This window comes from Miniopterus schreibersii (genome assembly GCF_964146895.1).
Source record: "Miniopterus schreibersii genome assembly, chromosome: 3".
In the NCBI taxonomy this organism is placed as follows: domain Eukaryota; kingdom Metazoa; phylum Chordata; class Mammalia; order Chiroptera; family Miniopteridae; genus Miniopterus; species Miniopterus schreibersii.
Window position 1 is genome coordinate 53331802 of NC_138103.1, and position 19688 is coordinate 53351489.

At 40.4% G+C, this 19688-nt stretch overlaps 1 protein-coding gene across 3 annotated transcripts in view; it reads right to left on the reverse strand.

Annotated features, from left to right (window-relative positions):
- The window catches only part of RHOBTB3 (Rho related BTB domain containing 3), a 79435-nt gene that overhangs the window by 38649 nt on the left and 21098 nt on the right, over positions 1–19688 (reverse strand). For all 3 annotated transcript variants that reach the window (XM_081133349.1, XM_081133351.1, XM_081133350.1), the window contains exons 7-10: positions 13842–13954; positions 10806–10926; positions 5755–5928; positions 1999–2165 (exon numbers count right to left, since the gene is read on the reverse strand). In XM_081133349.1, coding sequence (XP_080989475.1) covers positions 1999–2165; positions 5755–5928; positions 10806–10926; positions 13842–13954 — 575 coding nt within the window. The remainder of the gene's footprint in view (positions 1–1998; positions 2166–5754; positions 5929–10805; positions 10927–13841; positions 13955–19688) is intronic.

Below are 19688 nucleotides of genomic sequence, written 5' to 3' on the forward strand. Positions count from 1 at the left end.
CTCCTGCTGCTGCACTGGCTGAATACCCTTAAGCAGATGTATAGTTACATCTGTGGTTCACAAAGGCTATTTAAGGTTCTTCTGGATTTAGCTTAAGTTTTTAATCTAAGGTCATGGCCTTCACTTAGCAAAGGTATACACTTGGCCAGACCTAAACAAATTCACCTGAGGAGCAAACCAAAAATTATTTTGAGGAGGAAGTGTCATCAACCCAAGGTTATGGGTGGCAATGTGTTAGTATTTCTATGAGAAGGTCATGCCTAAATAGTTGCTTTTAACTCAGATGCACTGTTACACTGAGCAGGATTCCCAGCATGTTTCTCATTCTGAGTTTCAATAGTTAATGGAAGGGGAGCTCAAAGCAATTCAGCCATAACATCATCACCTTGGTGCCAATCCAGTGACATGCACTGATCCATCTAACCACTCAATTCAGGGATGGTAATTTGCTAGCAGGAAAGTCTGATGCATGAGCATAGTTCTTTTTATTATTATTACAGTAAAATATACATAAAATTTACCATTTTTAAGTGTACGCTTTAGTGGCATTATATACATTCACGTTACTATGCAACCATCACCACTATCTATTTTTAGAAGTTTTTTTATCATCCTAAACTGAAACTCTTTACCCATTAAATAATAAATCCCCTTTCCCCCTAGACCCAGTCCCTAGTAACCACTATTTTATTTTACCTTTATGAATTTGTCTATTCCAGGTACCTCATATAAATTGAATTATACAGTATTGGTCTTTTTTCTGTCTGGTTTATTTCACTTAGCCATAATGTCGTTGAGGTTCATCCATGTTGCAGCATGTTAAAATTTCATTCTTTTTAAGGCTGACTAATACTCCATTGTATGTACTACATTTTGTTTATTTACTCATTTGTTGACAGACATTTACGTTGCTTCCACTTTTAGGCTAAATATAGCTCTTTTAAGGATATTTACAAATATTACATAAAAAACAAGTAATGCTAAATTGAAGAAAGATTTGTAATCTCAGGTCTTAAGGAAGAAACTCAAGTATTGCTCTTTTAAAAAGTTATAATGTGAGAATTTTTTTTATAGAAATGTACCTTTATTGATTTCAGAGAAAGGAAAGGAGAGGGAGAGAGAGAGATAGAAACATCAATGATGAGAGAGTCATTGATCGAGCCCGCAACCTGGGCATGTGCCCTGACTGGGAATCGAACCCCGATCGCCTGGATCCTAGGTTGACGCTCAACCGCTGAGCCACGCCCGACCGGGCGTAATGCGGGAATATTTTAACATGTAAACTCATAGGTCTCTCTGATTCTTATTACACAAATCAGAATTTTTGAGTTGTATGAGACTTTATAGTTCATCTAATTCCACATCACATTTTAACAATCTTTTTTCACTTTATATTTTAGCAGATGAATGTGAATGATCTCAAGGGAGTAGAGCAAGAACATGTAGCTATTTTAACAGAAGCCACCAACACTATTAGATTAACCCAGAGCCAATAACCTACCAACAGAAGTTCAGAACATTGCCTGATGGCTGTGACTTTGAAAGAGAAGAAAGATCACAGAAATAAATAGCTGCCTACAAAAACATAGTTTAAATGCAGAATTTTATTTTTGACCAAAATTTAAGGTGGTGTAATTGTGGGTTCTTGGCAAGAGGTGGAATGCATCTCACTATGAACAACTTTCGAGGAAGAATGTGAGCTCACCTGAGAAAACAGAGTAACCGAGATAAACAATAGAATAAAAAAGAAGCCCGGCCACTGTGTCTCAGCGGTTGAGCACCAACCTAGGATCCAGGAGATCCCAGTTCGATTCCCCAGCGGGGCAGATGCCCGGTTGAGGGCTCGATCCCCAGTCGGGGGCATGCAGGAGGCAGCTGATCAATGACTCTCTCATCATTGATGTTTCTATCTCCCTCTCCCTCTCCCTTCCTCTCTCTGAAATCAATAAAGATATAGGCATTAAAAAAATTAATCAGCGGATACATAGGGCCAATTACCTTGGCTTTCTTGAGCAGGTCAACTATATCGAGGTTCATAGATGCCAGCTCCCTGCTGGGCATGCTCTGCAGCTGTGTGATGATGAACAGCTCACAGATGTGCTGCAGTCTGGACACCTGGTACATTTCAGCACAGATCAGGAGACACATGGCCTGGAAAATGCCAGCTGACACAAGGAGGGAAATAAGAGAAAATGGACAATAAAACCATTTCTTTTATGACGTAAAACAAAACAACGAAAACCCCCAAAAATGCTGACTCTATCATTCGATGCTTGGGACTCTCGGTGCCTCCTGAAATTGTGTGATTTTTTCCTTCATCAGGTTTGGGAAGTTTTCTGCCATTATTTCTTCAAACAGGTTCTCTAATCCTTGCTTACTTTTGACCTCCTCTGGCACTCCTATGATGCAAATATTGTTACATTTCATGTCGTCCCACAGCTCCCTTAGGCTGTCCTATTTTTTAATTCTTTCCTCTTTTTGGATCTCTGATTGAGTGATTTTTTTCTACTCTGTCTTCTAATTCACTGATCCGATCCTCAGCTTCCTCTAATCTGTTGTTTATTCCTTCCAATGTATTTTTTATTTCTGCTATGTCGTTCTTAATTTCCTTCATAGTTTCCATATCTTTTTTCATGCTGTTGAGCATCCTTATAATCAGTACTCTGAACTGTGTATCTGATAGATTGCTTATCTCCATTTCATTTAGCTCTTTTTCTGCAAACTTCTCTTGTTCTTTCATTTGAGACTTGCATTTCTATCTCCCCATTTTGCTGCCTGTCTGGGTTTGTTTCTATGTATTAGGTAGGCCTGCTAGGTCTCTCAGTATTTTTGGAAGGTCTCTGGTCCAGGCCAATGTCAGATGCTGTTTGTAACTGGCCCTGAGTACCCTGTTTGGAGCTATTAACAACCCATGGCTTGAGGACTCCTCTGTTGGGGATGGGTGCATTTGGACAGGACCAAGATACACACCAAAGCCTGCTTTTCCAAGGCCCGGGTCCAGAAGCAGATCAGGGAAAGACTCAAAGCACTCTGAAGTCTGCCTCTGCCTGCAGGCTGATTAATCTCATTCTCTTAATAAGCCTCAGGCTGTAGAAACTCCACAGGGTAGGCGAGAGGTTTTCTAGCAGCATGGGGCAACTGCTTCCCCCTCAGGCAAAAGCTGCTTGGAAGGTAAATGTCCGCGTCTGCAATATGGGGAAATGACTCGGCACAGGAATCCAGAGGGGTGCCCTCTGAGTTCTATCTCCAGAGCCCACGACCCTACATTCTCCTCACACTGCTCCAGTCCACTCTGACCTCCCTCTGCTGGAGTCCAAGGTGAGTGGCTGCATACAAAACTTGTGTGTTGGCTCTTTAAGAGGACACCTGCATTTCTAGCCTTCTCTCCCTGGCAGACAGAAACCTGGCTGCTTGTCACAGCCAGATGTTATCTGGGCACCTTTCTCAGTTCTGGTGCTCTGGGCTGGGGAGCCCAGCCTGGGGTTTAGGCCCCAGAGTCCTCAGTGGGAACCCCCCCTAGCTGAGATATGAGACTTTCAGCTGCTGGCTGTGGGAGCCCAGCCAGCCCTCTCGTGTCCACACTTCCTACCAGTCTCTATGTGGTCTCCACTTTTCCTCCTTGGTTATGAGGTGCTTTCCAGCTCATCTTCAGTTGCAGTTGATTTTTCAATATGTTTTTTCTATATTTTAGTTGTAATTCCAGTTTGGTCCTGGGAGTGTCAGTGTAGCTTCCACTCAGTCTGCTGACATCTTTCATCCTCCTGGTGCTCACATCCATAAGAGGTGGCTCCCATCTTGTACATTATTACATCCCTAGTACTTATGTATTGACCACCTTTCTCCAATTCCCCCCTCCCCCATCCTACCATCAGCCATTTTTAAGTGTACAATTCATTGGCATTAAGTCCATTCACATTGCTATGCAACCATCACCACTATCCATCTCCAGAATTCTTACATCATTCCAAACTGTAACTGCTTATATCGCCTCCTCCCAACCCTGGCAATCACCCAGGGGTTTTGTTTCTTTAATACTTCCCTATAAGTCTGATTTTTTTGTTATTCTCTTATCTCTCCTTAAATTCTTTATTTCTTAGCTAGGAACCAAGAATGCTGTGCGTGATATTTAACATAAGGAATAGATTACCTTTCTTTCTGTGAATTTCCCCATGCAAATATTCCAGTGTCTAGCTTAACTTTTTGGTTATTCATTTTGACTAATTTCCCCCTACATCTTTTACCAATTTTTAAAGTGCTTTTCCTATAGTTATTAGTGCTTTTCTGAGCGTTTTTCCTAATTACCAAGATAAAACCTAAAAACCAAAGCATCAATTACCCTAGTGAGAGGAGGACTGAGAAACCAAATTTTCTTATTACTTCAAATCTCGAGTTTTTTATTTAATATACCTATTTTTCAGTATCGAAATAATAAAATAAACAATAACACTTATTTTGATGAGAATCAATGCTTTTGTTTCTATTATGCAAAATATGATACTCCAGTCTTTACCACTCACAGTAATAACTGTAACTAGCTTGCTCCAAAATACTGTAGCTAGCTGCAAGACCAGAATAAATTCCATTAAAAGGGAATTTTCTTTTTTGTAGCTCTAAAATCTTTGACTAGAGGGCTCATGACTTGTTTTAAGCTTTTCAATAACAAACACAGGGTATCTTCCAAATTTAAAAATCAAAAGAGTAAACCTGAAGAGAAGAATGGTCTGAAATGTGTGTTTTCTCTTTATATTTGCTAGGGTTCCTGGCCTGGTTCTGTCATTGAGGTCGCTGGCCCCTGGACTAAGTCACCAGGGCCTTATTCTAGCTGTTTTTGTGGCAGGAGCCACCTGGTGGCTGAAGGGTGAAGATTAATCAAAGGGGGTTCCTATGCCGGCATCCCAAGGCTTTAAAGCCTGTTGAAAGGATTCTGAAATTTCTTCAAGGTGCCTGCAGCTATTAAAACCTGTAAGATCTGTTCCAACCTGTAGCTGCCACAGACAGTTCTTAGTCCAAAGACAGTCAGAGAACAGGGAAATAAAGCCTGTAGTCCACTGGGCACCTAAACACCTTGGGAAAAGTTTTTGAAATCAGCTTTAGGAGAGTTAGAAGAATGCCTTCAAAATACCTATATCCTTGCCCTGGTGGGGTAGCTCAGTTGGTTAGGGCATCATCCGATACACCAAAGTTGTGAGTTCAATCTCCAGGGAGTATACAAGAAGCAACCAGTGAATGTATAAATAAGTGGAACAATAAATCGATGTGTCTCTCTATCTCAAGTCAATAAATAAAAATTAAAAAAAGAGATTGCATTCAAAAACACAAACAATACCCACATCCTCTGGGTCAGAGAAATGACCAAAAATATTGAAAGTCCTTAAAAGTGCTTTTGTCAGAATGCAGAGCCATAAAAGCAGTTATCCAACTCTCTTCTCATGGAAGGAATAGTGTGCTCCAAGGAGTTTTCTGTCCCAGTCTGTAGAACTGGAGTAGCTACTGGGTACCACAAGACACCTCCATTTCCAGGGTGCCCACAGTGACCACCATGCTGTTGGTGCTGGCTGAAACAGGTTAAGTAAGAGTCTCAGAGCCCACAGGCAGTACCCAATCACTGCTCTTCCACTTGAACTGACTGAAAATTCACTGTTGTCCCAACACTACTTCCACCTGCTTAATGGTTTTAGCAGAAAGCAATGTATTAAAATGGCTGACATTTCAGAAAGAAAGTTGTAAGATACTATCTAACATTATACTGCTCACCTGGGCAACAGGAGTCTGTGTATAAGTATTCTAAGAATGACAAGAAAGTCTCTTTGGAAACACCATAAACTGGGATCAGAACACTCTTTGCTTCCATGTAATTGCCATTGAACATAGCTGCCATCACTTCACAGCGTGCCACCAGGATGGCCCTGTGGGCTGGCACCGTTGTACCTGCATGGTTCAAAAGGAAAACAAAGTAAAGATAAGCTTGCAGAATTATTATTCTAGTAATTTTCCTTGTGATTAGACTAGTATTGCATTAGGTACAGCTAAGCTGATACATGGAAACCAAATTTTGTGGTGATAACCAGCATTAATTCAGACACTTTTTAGTTTTTAATTTAAAAATACAGAGTTCAAAAGTTGACTTTGAAACCAACAATTTGCAAGTCAGGCAATTATTTGATACTTAGTTCATGTTTCTTGAAGATCGAAACACTGAAATAAAATATTTTGTTTCATGTGTTTATAATGAAACACCTATCCTTTTATCCTTTCCAGCTGGCCTGAAATACCACCACCCACCCCTGCCCCTGTTCCTCCCAAAACAATGCCATTCTTTTCTTGGCCAACTCACAGGACAGTCCTGGCCAGGCTTCCCCTGATCAGAAAGAGGAAATATACCACCCTTGCCCTAAGCAGTCCATAGGTCACAGGAATGCCAAGGGAATCTCTATGGAGCCAAGGGAGCACTTCAGATCTTATGGAAAATTTGGAAGGAGATGGCCTCGTTCCCCTGCATACTATCTCCCAAGGGAACGTCTCTTTCCTAAATGAACAATGTCTGCCTCTGGGAGAGCCAGAGCTACTTTAAATTTTAAAGGCTTCTTAGTCCACACCCGTCAGTGAAGCTCATTAAACTGAACCCACTCTCTAGTAAAAGCTTCCTCTCCAGCTCCTGTGCCACCACAGCAAGCTCCAGAGGGGACACAACAGATGTCACTGGGGCTTGTGGATGGAGAAGCAGTTCTCACCACTCCTACTACATTAGGAAACCATGAATCCAAAGGCAGCCTTCAGTTTAGTCTAAATCGATTCAACAGATCATTACCAAGCATTCATCACATGCCTATCACTGTGTTAAGCATCCAAGATACAAAGGTGAAAAAGACAAAGCTGCCCTGCTTAGGAGAAGCCAAGCTTTCAGTTAGGTAGAAAACACCACAGCCAGTGAGTGACAAAGCTGTCACCTTCTGGAAAGTAACTCTATGAGCAAAACCATCCTACCATGACCAAGAGTCTTCACCATGCATCCCTAAAATCTCATACTTCTCGGGCATATATTCTTCTCTAAAGCATTTACAGTCATCAGATTCTTCATCCTCTGTAAATCCAAGCACAACATCTTTTGGCTGAGAAAAGAGTTCCACCTAAGCCCAGTGGCTTTGTCCAAAGCCAATAATCCCTCAGGATTCACAAGCAAGTCCCGACATTGCCAGTCTGAGCTCACAGCTTGGCACTGTTTGCACAGGCACACCTCCCACGGGGGCAGGGAGAAGAGGCCCCAGTGAGCACTCCTACCAGGTCATCACACACCTGCTAGAGGGTATCCTACCCTCTCCACCCTTTCCACTCCCTCCCTCTTTGCCTTTAGGCCGCCTGCCCTCTACGGAATGACCAGTTTCTGTACTCAGCACATACTAGATATATTTGTATACAGCAATTAACAAAGAATCCAAACAGGTAATGCAATTTGACTTGTAATTGTAAGGTTTAAAAATCTTAAATATAGGGTACCATGAAAAAAGAAAAGGAAAATTAGAAGCATGGCTCAAACAAATTAGATAACCTTTCATTTGGGTTAAGCAGAGGAATTTAAGATTGGCCAAAAATACCAAGGGGACAGTAGATGGGGAAGGAATTTGATAAGTAACCTTGGAATTTTAATAGAAAATTTCCATTGATAATCTGGTTACAAAATCAGCAACAAAGCGCTCAATACCTTAGAGCATTTTCAAGCCAATTTCAAGCTTGGAATTTAGTTTAGAAAACCACTGTACCTCCAGTTAAGAAAACATCAAGTTCTGTTTCTCACCTTTTTAAACTTTCTGCTTTGGTGTTATAAACTCTTCTATCGACTGTAATACAATACCTCTGGATAGCCACATTTTCAAACATTGTACATAAACTATGTAAATATACAAACATTGTATAAAACTTGCTGAATAAACATAATGCAGTGTTTATATACTACATAGCAATAGGATAGAGCTGAAAGGAGGAAAAAGACATCAATTTTCTAGTTAAAAGATAAACATGTTCTTTGGAAATGTCAAGGCCAAAGTGTCTTTCCCTTGTAGTATTTAATTGCTGTTATAGTTTTAAGAAACTTTTTTTTAAGGAAAAGAGTTTTAAGAGTAAAATGCCCAGCCGGCATGGCTCAGTGGTTGAGCATCAACCTATGATCCAGGAGATCATGGTTCGATTCCAGGTCAGGGCACATGCCTGGGTTGCGGGCTCGATCCCCAGTAGGGGACGCGCAGGAGGCAGCTGACAGATGTTGATATTTCTCACTGATGTTTCTATCTCTCTCCCTCTCCCTTCCTCTCCCTGAAATCAATAAAAACATATTTTTTAAAAAAAAGTGAAACAAAATTTAAAAGCTCAAGTTTTCTAGTAATTTTGCATAGATTATCAAAGACCTTTGTTTTTATTATATACTAAAATAAAATGCTATATTTGTCATACCATCTTCATACTACTTGTCAAGTTTTAAAAATAAAATTTTTCGAAATTTTTTTTTTGTTTTATTCCGAAAATAGTAAACTTCCCTAGTTCAAGAGAGATTTAGAATATGTACTACTAAAGTAAACAGGAACAGAATGTAAAAGTATTTTTCATGAGACGCAGATTCAAATGTCAAATGGAAACTCATATCTTTCTAATCAGGTCTAAATTTTACCAAGACTAGTTTTAGAACTGCTATAGTAGCAGTTCTTTCAAAATTATTTCATGGCAAAAAACATAAACTCACACAACAAATTGGGGGTAGTAGTATTTTTTTGATGACTATCTATTACAGGGATAGTAAATAGGTTTTATATCCCATGTCAACTCCAGTTATGACGATGCCCTGGAACATTTTAGAGGAAGGATTTGCTGAGACCCTGGGTTCAGTCAGAAACAGTGCAGCAATCAGTGTAGGCTGCCATTGCAGGTGGCGGTAAGGGGGGCTACCAGTCAGGCCTCTATCTACACCTTTATACACACCATCCCAATCCCTGTGACCACTGTACCAGGCAGAAATTAGTATCTCGAGTTTATAGGCAAGGAAACAGGATCAAAAATGTAAAGCAACACAGCCGAGCCTATTATATGGTAAATATGCATCCAAGCAAGATCCCAAGCAAGTCTTTCTAGGCCTTGTCATCAAGCTTAACACTAAAAAGGACCTTTTTAGAATCTATATGGTTTACCTTCTTCACTTTGCAAGTGAGAAGACTTAGGCCAGCCGTGTTGAGTGACTTGCCCAAGGACACACACTGGTTGGAATGCAAAGCCAAGGCTGGAGCTAGGGCTCCAGCACGAAGGCTCAGCCTCCTCTGGAGGAGACAGCACTACTGCCTTCCACACCCTGGAAGCTGCCCTCCCCACACTCTTCAGAAGCTAGGCTTGTCCTTCTAGAGGATGTCAGAGAACTGTTGCTGGACTCTGTTTCCACCCACTCCTGCTTCTCTTTGCTCCCAACTCCCTGGGCAGCCTTGGTTTCGGAGCTGGAGAGGCCACAAAGAGCCCACAGCAGCTGCTGCTTGGCATCGGCACAGGTGCACACACAACCACCCTTCCCGACACAGCCTCCGCACAGGTGGGGCGTGAGCAGGTGCCCGCAAAACGGTTCAAGGGGGAATCACGGAAGAAAAACAAGAGAGTATGAGGAGAAAGGCTTCTCCACTTCGCTGCTTATTTCTTTTCTTTTAATATAACATATTAGGTTAATATAATGTAAAAGGTTTTTCAGTAGGCTACACTGACATAATGCTTGGTGTCAAGGTCTCCTATGCAAATTATAAGCAGGTGTTAATGACTCTTATGCAAATGAGCAAATCTGGTCTCCTGTTAGCTTTCTTTTTCCCCAAATCCTTTGTTATGTATTTCAAGGTTACTCTCATTGTCCCATTCTCAGTGTCCCAGGCTCACAGTGCAGATAGTGCTGACTAGAGCTGCTCAGAAGGCACTTTGGGAGGTTTCCAATTCACTGTTGGTCTTGGTAAGTGGCCAAATTTAAAAGTAAAACAGATCTTTCTGGGGAACATTTTTAAAAAAGTAAATGACTGTTAGCTGCCATACACTTCTACCATAAAAAAGAATTATATCTTCCTCTTAGTAACAGCCCACCTGAAGTTCTACTTATTTCACTTTAAAACAACTCTTTCTATCCTCGCATAATAGAAGACATCTGACAATTCATTTTTAAGATTGTTTTTAATCTACTGAAGAGACAAAATTATCCAAGCAAATAATCAATAATGGGCATTAAAACAGCTCATCTTAATTAACATTAGGTAGCATTACTTTCCTACAGAGACAAAAAGCAGCTCTCAGTTGCCCTGGTGATAACTCTCAGAGTGCTGGGAGGAATAAATGTAGCCCTATCTACAGATGCCTGAGGTAAGCTAGGCATGGCCCTCAACCCATGGCTAGTTCCTTTTGCTCAAATACAAAAAAAAGAGAGATGAATACAATGAACTAGAAGCAATATAATTTTAAGGGGGCTGGTTTCAGATGATTCAAAAACTAGGATCTTAAAGAAATGCACAACAAAAGTATTTTATTTAATATTAAAGATCACACCGTCCCTTGCTGGTCCCTAAAAGTTAATGAAACATATGGAAAAGGGAAAAAAAAACTTAAAAAAAAATAAATTTTTCTTATTTTAATAAAATCCTTCATTTCCCCAGAAGATTTTGTTGAAGTTCAGGCAGTGTTAATCTATATCTTGCAATAGAAAAAAAGTCATTCCCACACCCGAAATATCCAAAGCTGAAATAAAAAGTTAGATAAGAAGACAGGAAATAAAAATGAATAACTTTGTAAAAACAGAAGCATACCTTGTATTTCAAAGACAACATCAGCGAGCATTGGTTTATTAAGGAAAAACTTGAGGGAAGTGCTATAAAACCACAGAGGTTTCCTGGCTTGATAGGTTTTGCAATTCCTTAGGCAATTAATCTATAAGGAAAAGTGAAAACACAAGGGTAAAGGTTATACAAAAAGCTTTGATAATATGCATGGGCTGATTAGAGAATTTGGAAAACTGTGTTGAATGTTTATTATTTATTTTTTTAATATATCTTTATTGATTTCAGAGAGAGGAAGGGAGAGGGAGAGAGATAGAAACATCAATGATGAGAGAGTCATTGATTGGCTGCCTCCTGCATGCCACCGACTGGGGACCGAGACCACAACCTGGGCCTGTGCCCCGACCGGGAATCGAACCCTGATCGCCTGGACCCTAGGTCGACGCTCAACTGCTGAGTCACGCCTGGCCGGGCATGTGTTGAATGTTTAAATGATCAGCTATGGCCTCTCTAATCATAGCCTGGATGGGAACTTACCCTCAAGAACTACATCTGTTATCTGCCAGTGAGCAACACTGCACTATGCAGCATTTGTAGCAGTGAATGAACTGGCTAAGTAAAAACTCAGCTCCATGGCTAAGAAGCTGTGGGGTCCTGAGTCCCTGGGGGTCTCTGTTACCTGGGAAACAGACAGCAGCAGTCCTACCTCATATGAATGCCTAGGAAAATATGTTTACACATACAACCTGCTCATCTGTTCACTCATTAATAAAGTACATACACAAAATTCAATTTGTAATTAAGAAAAAAACAACAACAATTTCCCCCCCATCATACCATGTCCTACTGCTTACTAGATCACTACTAAAATACCCAAGATGGATGAATTGGTTCACCTCCACCTTCACCTACAATTTTATAATTCTAAATATCACTCCTACCCACAGCAGGGACTGATGGGATCTATAACAGGTTGCCTAGCTCTCTGATCTGGAGCTCCAGAGAACCTCTCCCATGACCACGCCTGTCCTCTAGAATCCGCTCACTCCAGCTGGTGGCCTCCAGTAACAATGCCTCTGTCTGGCCTGGTGGTCTCCAGCCTTCCTTGGCTCCCAACTTGGGATTTAGTGCTCTGTTTATCATTTCTGTCATCTTTCTGACATCCCAGGAGTCAAGGGCTGGCTCTTCTGCCCTCACCCTCCACCCATTTCCCCTGATGAATCTCACAACCTCAGCCTGGGGTGAACTCTGACCTCTGCATGCCTAGCTGGAGAATACAGAAAGATTTAACCCTAAAAAAATAATCAAGCATACAATTTTAGCATTAAGAACAAATATCACCTACTTCCCGCTCTGGATTAATCTACAGCGGGAAGTTAAAATATTTGGTGAGGGGGGAAAAATATTATCCCTCCTCACAAGGAAGAATGGTATCAGTGAGCAAGACAGACAAGCACAACAGGACCATACAAATTCTGGTCCTACAGAGAACACTCTGGTTCTATACACAATACACTTTAAAACACACTGAAGGAATTGGGGGAGAGGATTCAGGCGAGTGCCACACATAAGAAAGCAAGAGTCACAAGCATCATGGAATTTGAGAGGAGCAGGAACCTTAGAAATCATCCCGTTTATCCCTCATTTTATAGAAAGCTCTGAGAAGACTTGTACAAAGCCACAGAGCTAATTTGTGGTAGCACAATTTAAATGTACATTTCCTGATTCCCAATTCTGTGTTACATCCCTGTGTCATACTCAACGAATGAGAGAGACTCTTACTCCTGGAAAGTGCAAGAAGAAAGCACAGAACTCTTCTTTCCATCCATGGGAAGGAGGGTATTTAGTTCAGTATTTTATTCTTAATACTCAAAAGAATGTCTGTGTTCAGAATCAAACCCGAGGTGGCTCAGTTGGTTGGAGCACTGTACAGTACACCAAAAGGGCGAGGGTTCGATTCCCTGGTCAGGGCACATACCTAGGTTGTGAGTTTGATCCCTGGTCGGGGTGCATACGGGAGGCAACCGATCGATGTTTCTCCCTCTCTCCTCTCTCTCCCCCCTTCCTCTCTCTAAAAACCAATAAAAACATATCCTCAGGTGAGGATTTAAAAAATGTTAATAACTTAGATTGCAGAATTAACAAAGTCATCTGTTTAAAAAATTAAAGAAAGCCCGGCCGGGCGTGGCTCAGCAGTTGAGCGTCAATCTAGGATCCAGGTGGTCGGGGTTCAATTCCCGGTCAGGGCACATGCCCGGGTTGCGGGCTCGATCCCCAGTCGGGGCGTGCAGGAGGCAGCCGATCAATGACTCTCATTATTGATGTTTCTATTTCTCTCTCTCCCTCTCCCTTCCTCTCTCTGAAATCAATAAAGATATATTAAAAAAAAAGTTTTAAAAAATTAAAGACATAATTTTTCTCACATTTAATATAAACTTATATTCTGCTAGACAGTGCACATAACTTACCTTTTATCTACTGCAGCCAATTTGTTTATCACAGAATCTGGAATAAGAACACTGGCTAAATTGTGTAATGTAGTTGTTTTAAAATGTAACAAATTTACTTTTAAAGCCCTTACAGAGTCTGTACAATCTAGATGACCAGAGATTTCACATGGGCAGCATGTGACCATACAGAAAAATCTGTATTTTTATAACCTTTGAACCTAACTTATACTTTTGAACCTGTATTAGATGGAAAACAAACCTTTAACTGTTCACTTGCTCATAAAGATTTCTCAGAACTCTTGAAAAAGGCACACACAGAGACCGCCTTGTTCCTGAACATTCCGGAGCTTCAAGGGAATGTTTCAGAGGATGGAATCCACAAGTCAACATTTCAAAGGTATGACATACACATATTTTAATTCTTACATGAATGAAAATATGAGATAGTGAGAAATAATGTGTTTACTTTTAAAATATTTAAATGGCAAAAATATACTTAAGGAAAACATTGGTATATTATTAAATCTTTTCATGACTCAATATTATATTCATTAAAGTTTATCACTTATAATTCGGAAGAAGTCAAAATAAACTAACTTACAATAAACTAACTTACCTTTCCTGGTGTTTTTAAAATGCATTTAACTTTCTCAATTACACCTGAGACATCCCCAGAATCTTTCAACTTCTTCCTGATATCTTCTTCCAATTCATCCCACTGGAAAGCACCTGTAAATAAATGAATATATATTGACTTTTCCTGTTAAAGCAGGAGGAAAAATAAATCTTACTAGATATCAATGTTTCCTCTCTTTTAGTATTCTAATTTTTCTTTACCAAATATATATCCTTGTAATTACACTAAAAATTTTAAACAACTATCACATTAAAAAAAAATCAGTTTGCCTTCCCCTAAATTATTCAAAACCTAGTTTTCCTCCTTGGACAGCTGCCACTTCTCTGTACTAGGTAGTCAGCTAGTGATAACAGCAATGGCAATAATATGAGTTACTATCACAAGTGGTCCAACATCCAAGTTATTTACTTCCCCTGGTTAAGAAGGCAGATGTGGTCATTTCTCAGGTTGAATTAATTTGTACTAATCATGGAGAGCAGTGACTGTTATCAGGGAGAGGAATGGGCAGTAGGAACAGAGTGCACTAGGAAGGCCTCATGCACTGTCAGGGTCACATTAGGATATGTTTTACAGCTACCTCTACAGACTAACCAGAAGAGGAGCTAATAATTTTATGATGAGCTACACAACCATGGCATTGGAGCAAAGTCACTCCACCTGGTCCCTCCCTCCCCTGTCTTCACCCCAACCCACTTCCAAGTTCTCTCTTCCTGGGCTCACTTCACTTCTGCCTCACATTCTGTCAACACCTTCCCCTTGCTGCCTTAAGAACTTCCTCCTATTGCATGGGCACCTTTTCCCCATGCACTCCTCTTACCTGGTCTAAAGCATCCTCCCTGCCCCCTAGTGGCGTTTTCCCCATCCGGGCCAACCCATTACTCAATGCTGATGTTTCCAAAAGTACGATTCTGATCATGATATTCTGAGAGATTACCCTCATCCACTTCATGGTTTATAGAAAGTCCTAACCCCTAAAAATATAATACAGAAAGATGTGGTGTGGGTGGGTATAGTTGGGGGACCCAGTTTTTAGTTCTATCTCTGCCATTAATTACTGGAGTGACTTTAAGCAAGTCACTTCACCTCTCTGGGTAACTTGGGGTCCTTTTCTATCTGCTCTCAATCTATCTCTTCTGACGTTCCCCTTTATATACCCAGAAATTTGCCAGATGTCTTCATGGATATTGGGGAGTGGAGAGGGCACATAATAAACACTTATTGAACCAATGAGATCAGGCAATTGCAGCCAGCCTGTACCAATGAGATCCAACGCTGATCTGAAAAGTCAGATTGATAGTCTAGCAGCTCTCAGGCCTCCAGACGGTGGGGCCCTGCAGGACTTGGCACTCCTGAATATCTTTACACTTCTCTTTCCCTGACCTTTATAAAGACTGCATTGTGTCCTGGGGGGGATGGGGAAGGGGAAGGAGAGCCCTGATTTGAAGCATGTACTATTTCTGTGGTGCAAATACTCCTGCCAGGGCCATATCCAAGCTACCAATATGACATTGCAGAACACAGAATTGGGAATAAACATAATCAGTTCTTACAAGCTGGTGCCAGCTGGCTCCAGCACACCATGCTTCTTCCTACCTTAGATCACTCTTTTTCTGACTTCACTGTTAGCTCCCCTTCTGCCTCAAATTCCCAAAGGTGTGCAGTCCAGAACAAGTCTATAGTTTTTATTTTCCTCTTCCTGCACTAATGATTTTTAACTTCAAGGTCACATACTCTTTTCATACTCTGATAAATTCTTTGCATTGAATCCAGGAAATTTCACATGCAAAAATAGACATTAAAGTGTAAATAAAAATGTCAGCAGTAGAGGAAGCCTTTAGAAGCCAAAGTATGCTAGTTCAAGAAAATTTACTCTCTACCAGTGATTCTTAACTCTTGCTATGTCTTACATTAACCTAAAGACTGTTTATAAAATACCAGTGGAGAAAGTCTCATTTCAGACCAAGTGAATTAAAATTTCTGGTGCTGGGGCCCAGACATGGATTTTAAATGCCCCCCACATTAATCTAAGGTGTACTGACTACTGATGACCACTTCTCTTCCCTTAGACATTTCATCCATTACCCAAACCCAGGGTCAGTGCTGTGCAGCAAACAGTAGGTGCAGGTATTTTTCATTGTCTACACTCATGCATGTTAAAGAAGAGCACAGACATTGTCTCTTAAAAGTAAAATTATATTAACTAAAGAACACCTATACAATATCTCCATTCAGAAGATTATGTGAAAGACTGAAAGCATCAAATCTAAATAGATGGGATTAGTAGCAGGTAAATCTCTACAGACCATTGATCTGTTTAAGAAAGACACAGACAGATCCAATAACTAAAACTGAAAGTAAGACTAGTTCATAAGGGTACTCCAATGATTGGGCTGTTTTCATAATTAGAAATGCTAACTAATCATCTTTGACACTTTTAGGTCCTAATAAAGCAATAATCCTTAGACTGGGATTTTTTTTTCTTTTCTTTTACTGTGGTAAAATTATTTAACAGACACTCTATCCTCTTACCAGAATTTTAAGTGTCAATACAATATTGTTAACAATAGGCATCACGCTGTATGTACGCAGATCTCTAGAACTGACTTGTCTTGCGTAACTGGCTGGAATTTTCTTTCTTAACTTCTCAGAGCATTTATTTAATTTACTTAGACTCTTAGAGAGTGTGGTATACTTGCGTGTCCTAAACTGCATTTTTATGCAGTGCAAAAAAAGGGCATGCCACAGGATAATTCCAAGAGCTGAAGAACACTGTGCAAACTGAAGGCGAATACATACTCCACATAGTCATTTACCCTGGGGGCATTTCAGTAAGTGATGTGAAATTCTAAGGGCCATCTGCGGCAGGCAGAGCTCAAAGCTAAATTCTTAAGCTCTTACAAACATTTCATTTCCAAACCATATGAGACTGTGTGACTCAGGAATCTGGAAGCCTGAAGACTGTATGGAGGGGTTTAAGAATGTTACAGCTGTACGCCATTTAAGGCTTACTCCATGAAGACCAGGAAACTGCTGCCCTCACTTTTCAGATGACCCCTTCTTTAGCATTAGTCCTTAAGTGCTTATACATCATGCTGTGTTAGTGAGTATCCAATGGAAAATTAACATATACAAAACAGACATGCTTTTACAGGGTCTGCTCAGAAGTTCGAAGAGAAAAATAAACTGAAATCTTATAGGTGTAATGTGTTAGCCAGACCATTAAACAGGCCCTTCCTAAATATAGGGCCCAATTGTCTTATATACAACATAAAGACCCAATTGTCCTATATAAATTCCTAAAGATTAAAAAAAGTATGTTATTAAAAAAATTAAGACATTCTTTGTAATTTGGTTCATTAAAGACAAAGGCAGGAGCTAGAGTTTATACGGTTTTCAGCCACGTTTGCTCAGGGCAAATATTCCTGACGTGCCACGTCATGGAGTCTGCCTCTGTTTTGCCAACCCAGCCTACAGGAGTACAAACAGCTCCTGCGCTTGACAGGCCCCTAACCTAGCCTGTGGGTAGGCTTCTGAGAGGAAATGGTTACTTAACTGAATTTTAAAACCTGTGCTCAGTTCAAAAGTTTTTAAATGTTTAACAGCAACAAGAAAAAAAAACACCCCACAAACCGGGCCTCCCTACCCAAGTCTCTGAAAAAAAAATGTACGTTTAAAATTTTTGTTTGATTTGATAAAAAATTATTTAAAAAAACAAAACAAAACTGTAACCAAGTCACAAACAAAGACTACAGGATAAAACAAAACATCAGTAAATGTTTAGGCATTTGAGAGCAGGAATATGGCTGATTTTTTCCTCAATAAATTTTCTGTATTTTTAAAAAATTGTCTTTACTGTGGATATACAGCTTTAATATCTTTTTAAACATAACTCAGATAAATACAACTTCTGCTTGAGTCTGAGGTTATACTCCGTAAATAAGTAAAGAATATTACATAGGTAACTATTGAAGCATTTATTTTTCCCTTCTCCTCAGCCAGCATCAGGGTCTCCCTGTGACCCCAGGTCCATGGCCTGAGGCCTTGGTCATACCTGACACCACTTCTTGCTGGGCCCTGTGACATACAGGAGAGATTAGAGCAGAAATGCAATAGCTCAGTGTCAGATTAAGAAGCTGGAGCTCTGAAGGGCTCAAGGGCTTGTAGATCAGAAAGCTCTCCTCACGATCATGGCCCACAGCCCTCTAATCGTCATTCCCAGGCTCACTTAATTTCCACACAAACCCTGAGCATCCACTTTTCCCAACTTTAGGAAGGGACTACAACAGGACACTGTCGGCCCCGGCTCCAAATAGCTCTGCTTTAGTCAGCCTGGCAGCTGACCCCATTTTGATTTTGTACCCTAAAACAGAGAAATGAGTTCCTCTCCTGGGTCTCTGGGGTGAATTCTAGGCCCTGATCCCCTGGTTGTGGCTGGTACCCAGCTCTTCCAAGAGCAGGTTTTGCAACTGTCATGGTCCAGAGAATCAGCATCACTTGGGAGACTGTTGGAAATGCAGAATCTTGTGCCCCACCCTGGGCTTACTGAATCACAACCTGCACATTAACAAGATCACCAAGTGACGTGTTTGCACTTTAAGAGTTAAAAAGCACTGGCCCAGATGATGGACAAACCACACCACCAACCACCTGTTGTCAGAATGTTGGCCTTCCAGAGGTTGACCACCAGAGTGAGAGGGCCTCCTGATTGGACTCCTGTCTTGTCTACTCTATTCATTCCTCCCACCATCACCAGAGATGACTTTTCTAATGCCCAGTCTGATCATGATTAAAATTCTAGAACAGTTTCTAAGAATGACAAGAACAGATCCCACTGGCCTTGGCCAGTCTCATCTCCTTCCAGCCATCACCTCCCACTCTTTGCTCCAGTCATTGGGGAGCTACCTGTAGTTCCTGGAAAACAGCAGTTACCAAGACTTACATTTTCATTAATGCAAATTTCCCACTATTTAATTTCTTTGGAATAGCACTAGAGTGAACATATGAAAAACCACTAATAGGTAACTGACTCTATGGGAGGGAACTGGGGGGTGAAGAGAACTTTTCTTTTTCTTTTCTTTCCCCCCTTTTCCCCATCTGTATATATTAATTTTGCAATTAAAAAAAAAAAATCACTCCCTAGGAGAAAGAGAACAGATTCTGTCACTGGAGAGACATCTAGCAATTTTACTGCTACAATATTAAAGAGGATACAACTGACCTCAAAGTGTTCATGTGCCTTTGAAAGTATTCAGTGCATATTGTGGGAAACTTGCTGAATAATTCATAATTGCAACAGTAAAATCATTGAAAGGGACTGCCAAACACTTCCTTCATAGTTTTCTAAACATACCATTAAAGTCTTTTTTTTTCTTTTAATGTAAACATTTTGTTTTTTCAAAATTAGTCTTAAATTCTGAGCTGTGAGATGCTAGGTTTAAACACAAAAATCTGTATTACTAAATGAAGCCTTTATTCTGGTTTATTCATATAATGATTCCCCACTACTGGATTCTACTCGGTAATTTAACCCACACTGACAGAGAACCTGCCAGGTTGATAGCACCAGCTGGTGTTCCCTGGGAGTGATTATTTACGCCTTTTCCAAGCCAATGTTCACTGAACAATGGATTTAACACCTACCACCACGTTCTACTCCAATATATGTATATACTTTAACCCACTTAAATCTGCATGCTGTAACTGTATTTTCACAACCATTAATTTTAATTTATAAAATTATATAACCACAACCTCAATGAAAAAAGTAAAATCTTATTTTTTGCATCAATCATTTCAACTGAAGGCTACTCAAAACTTTCTTATCTA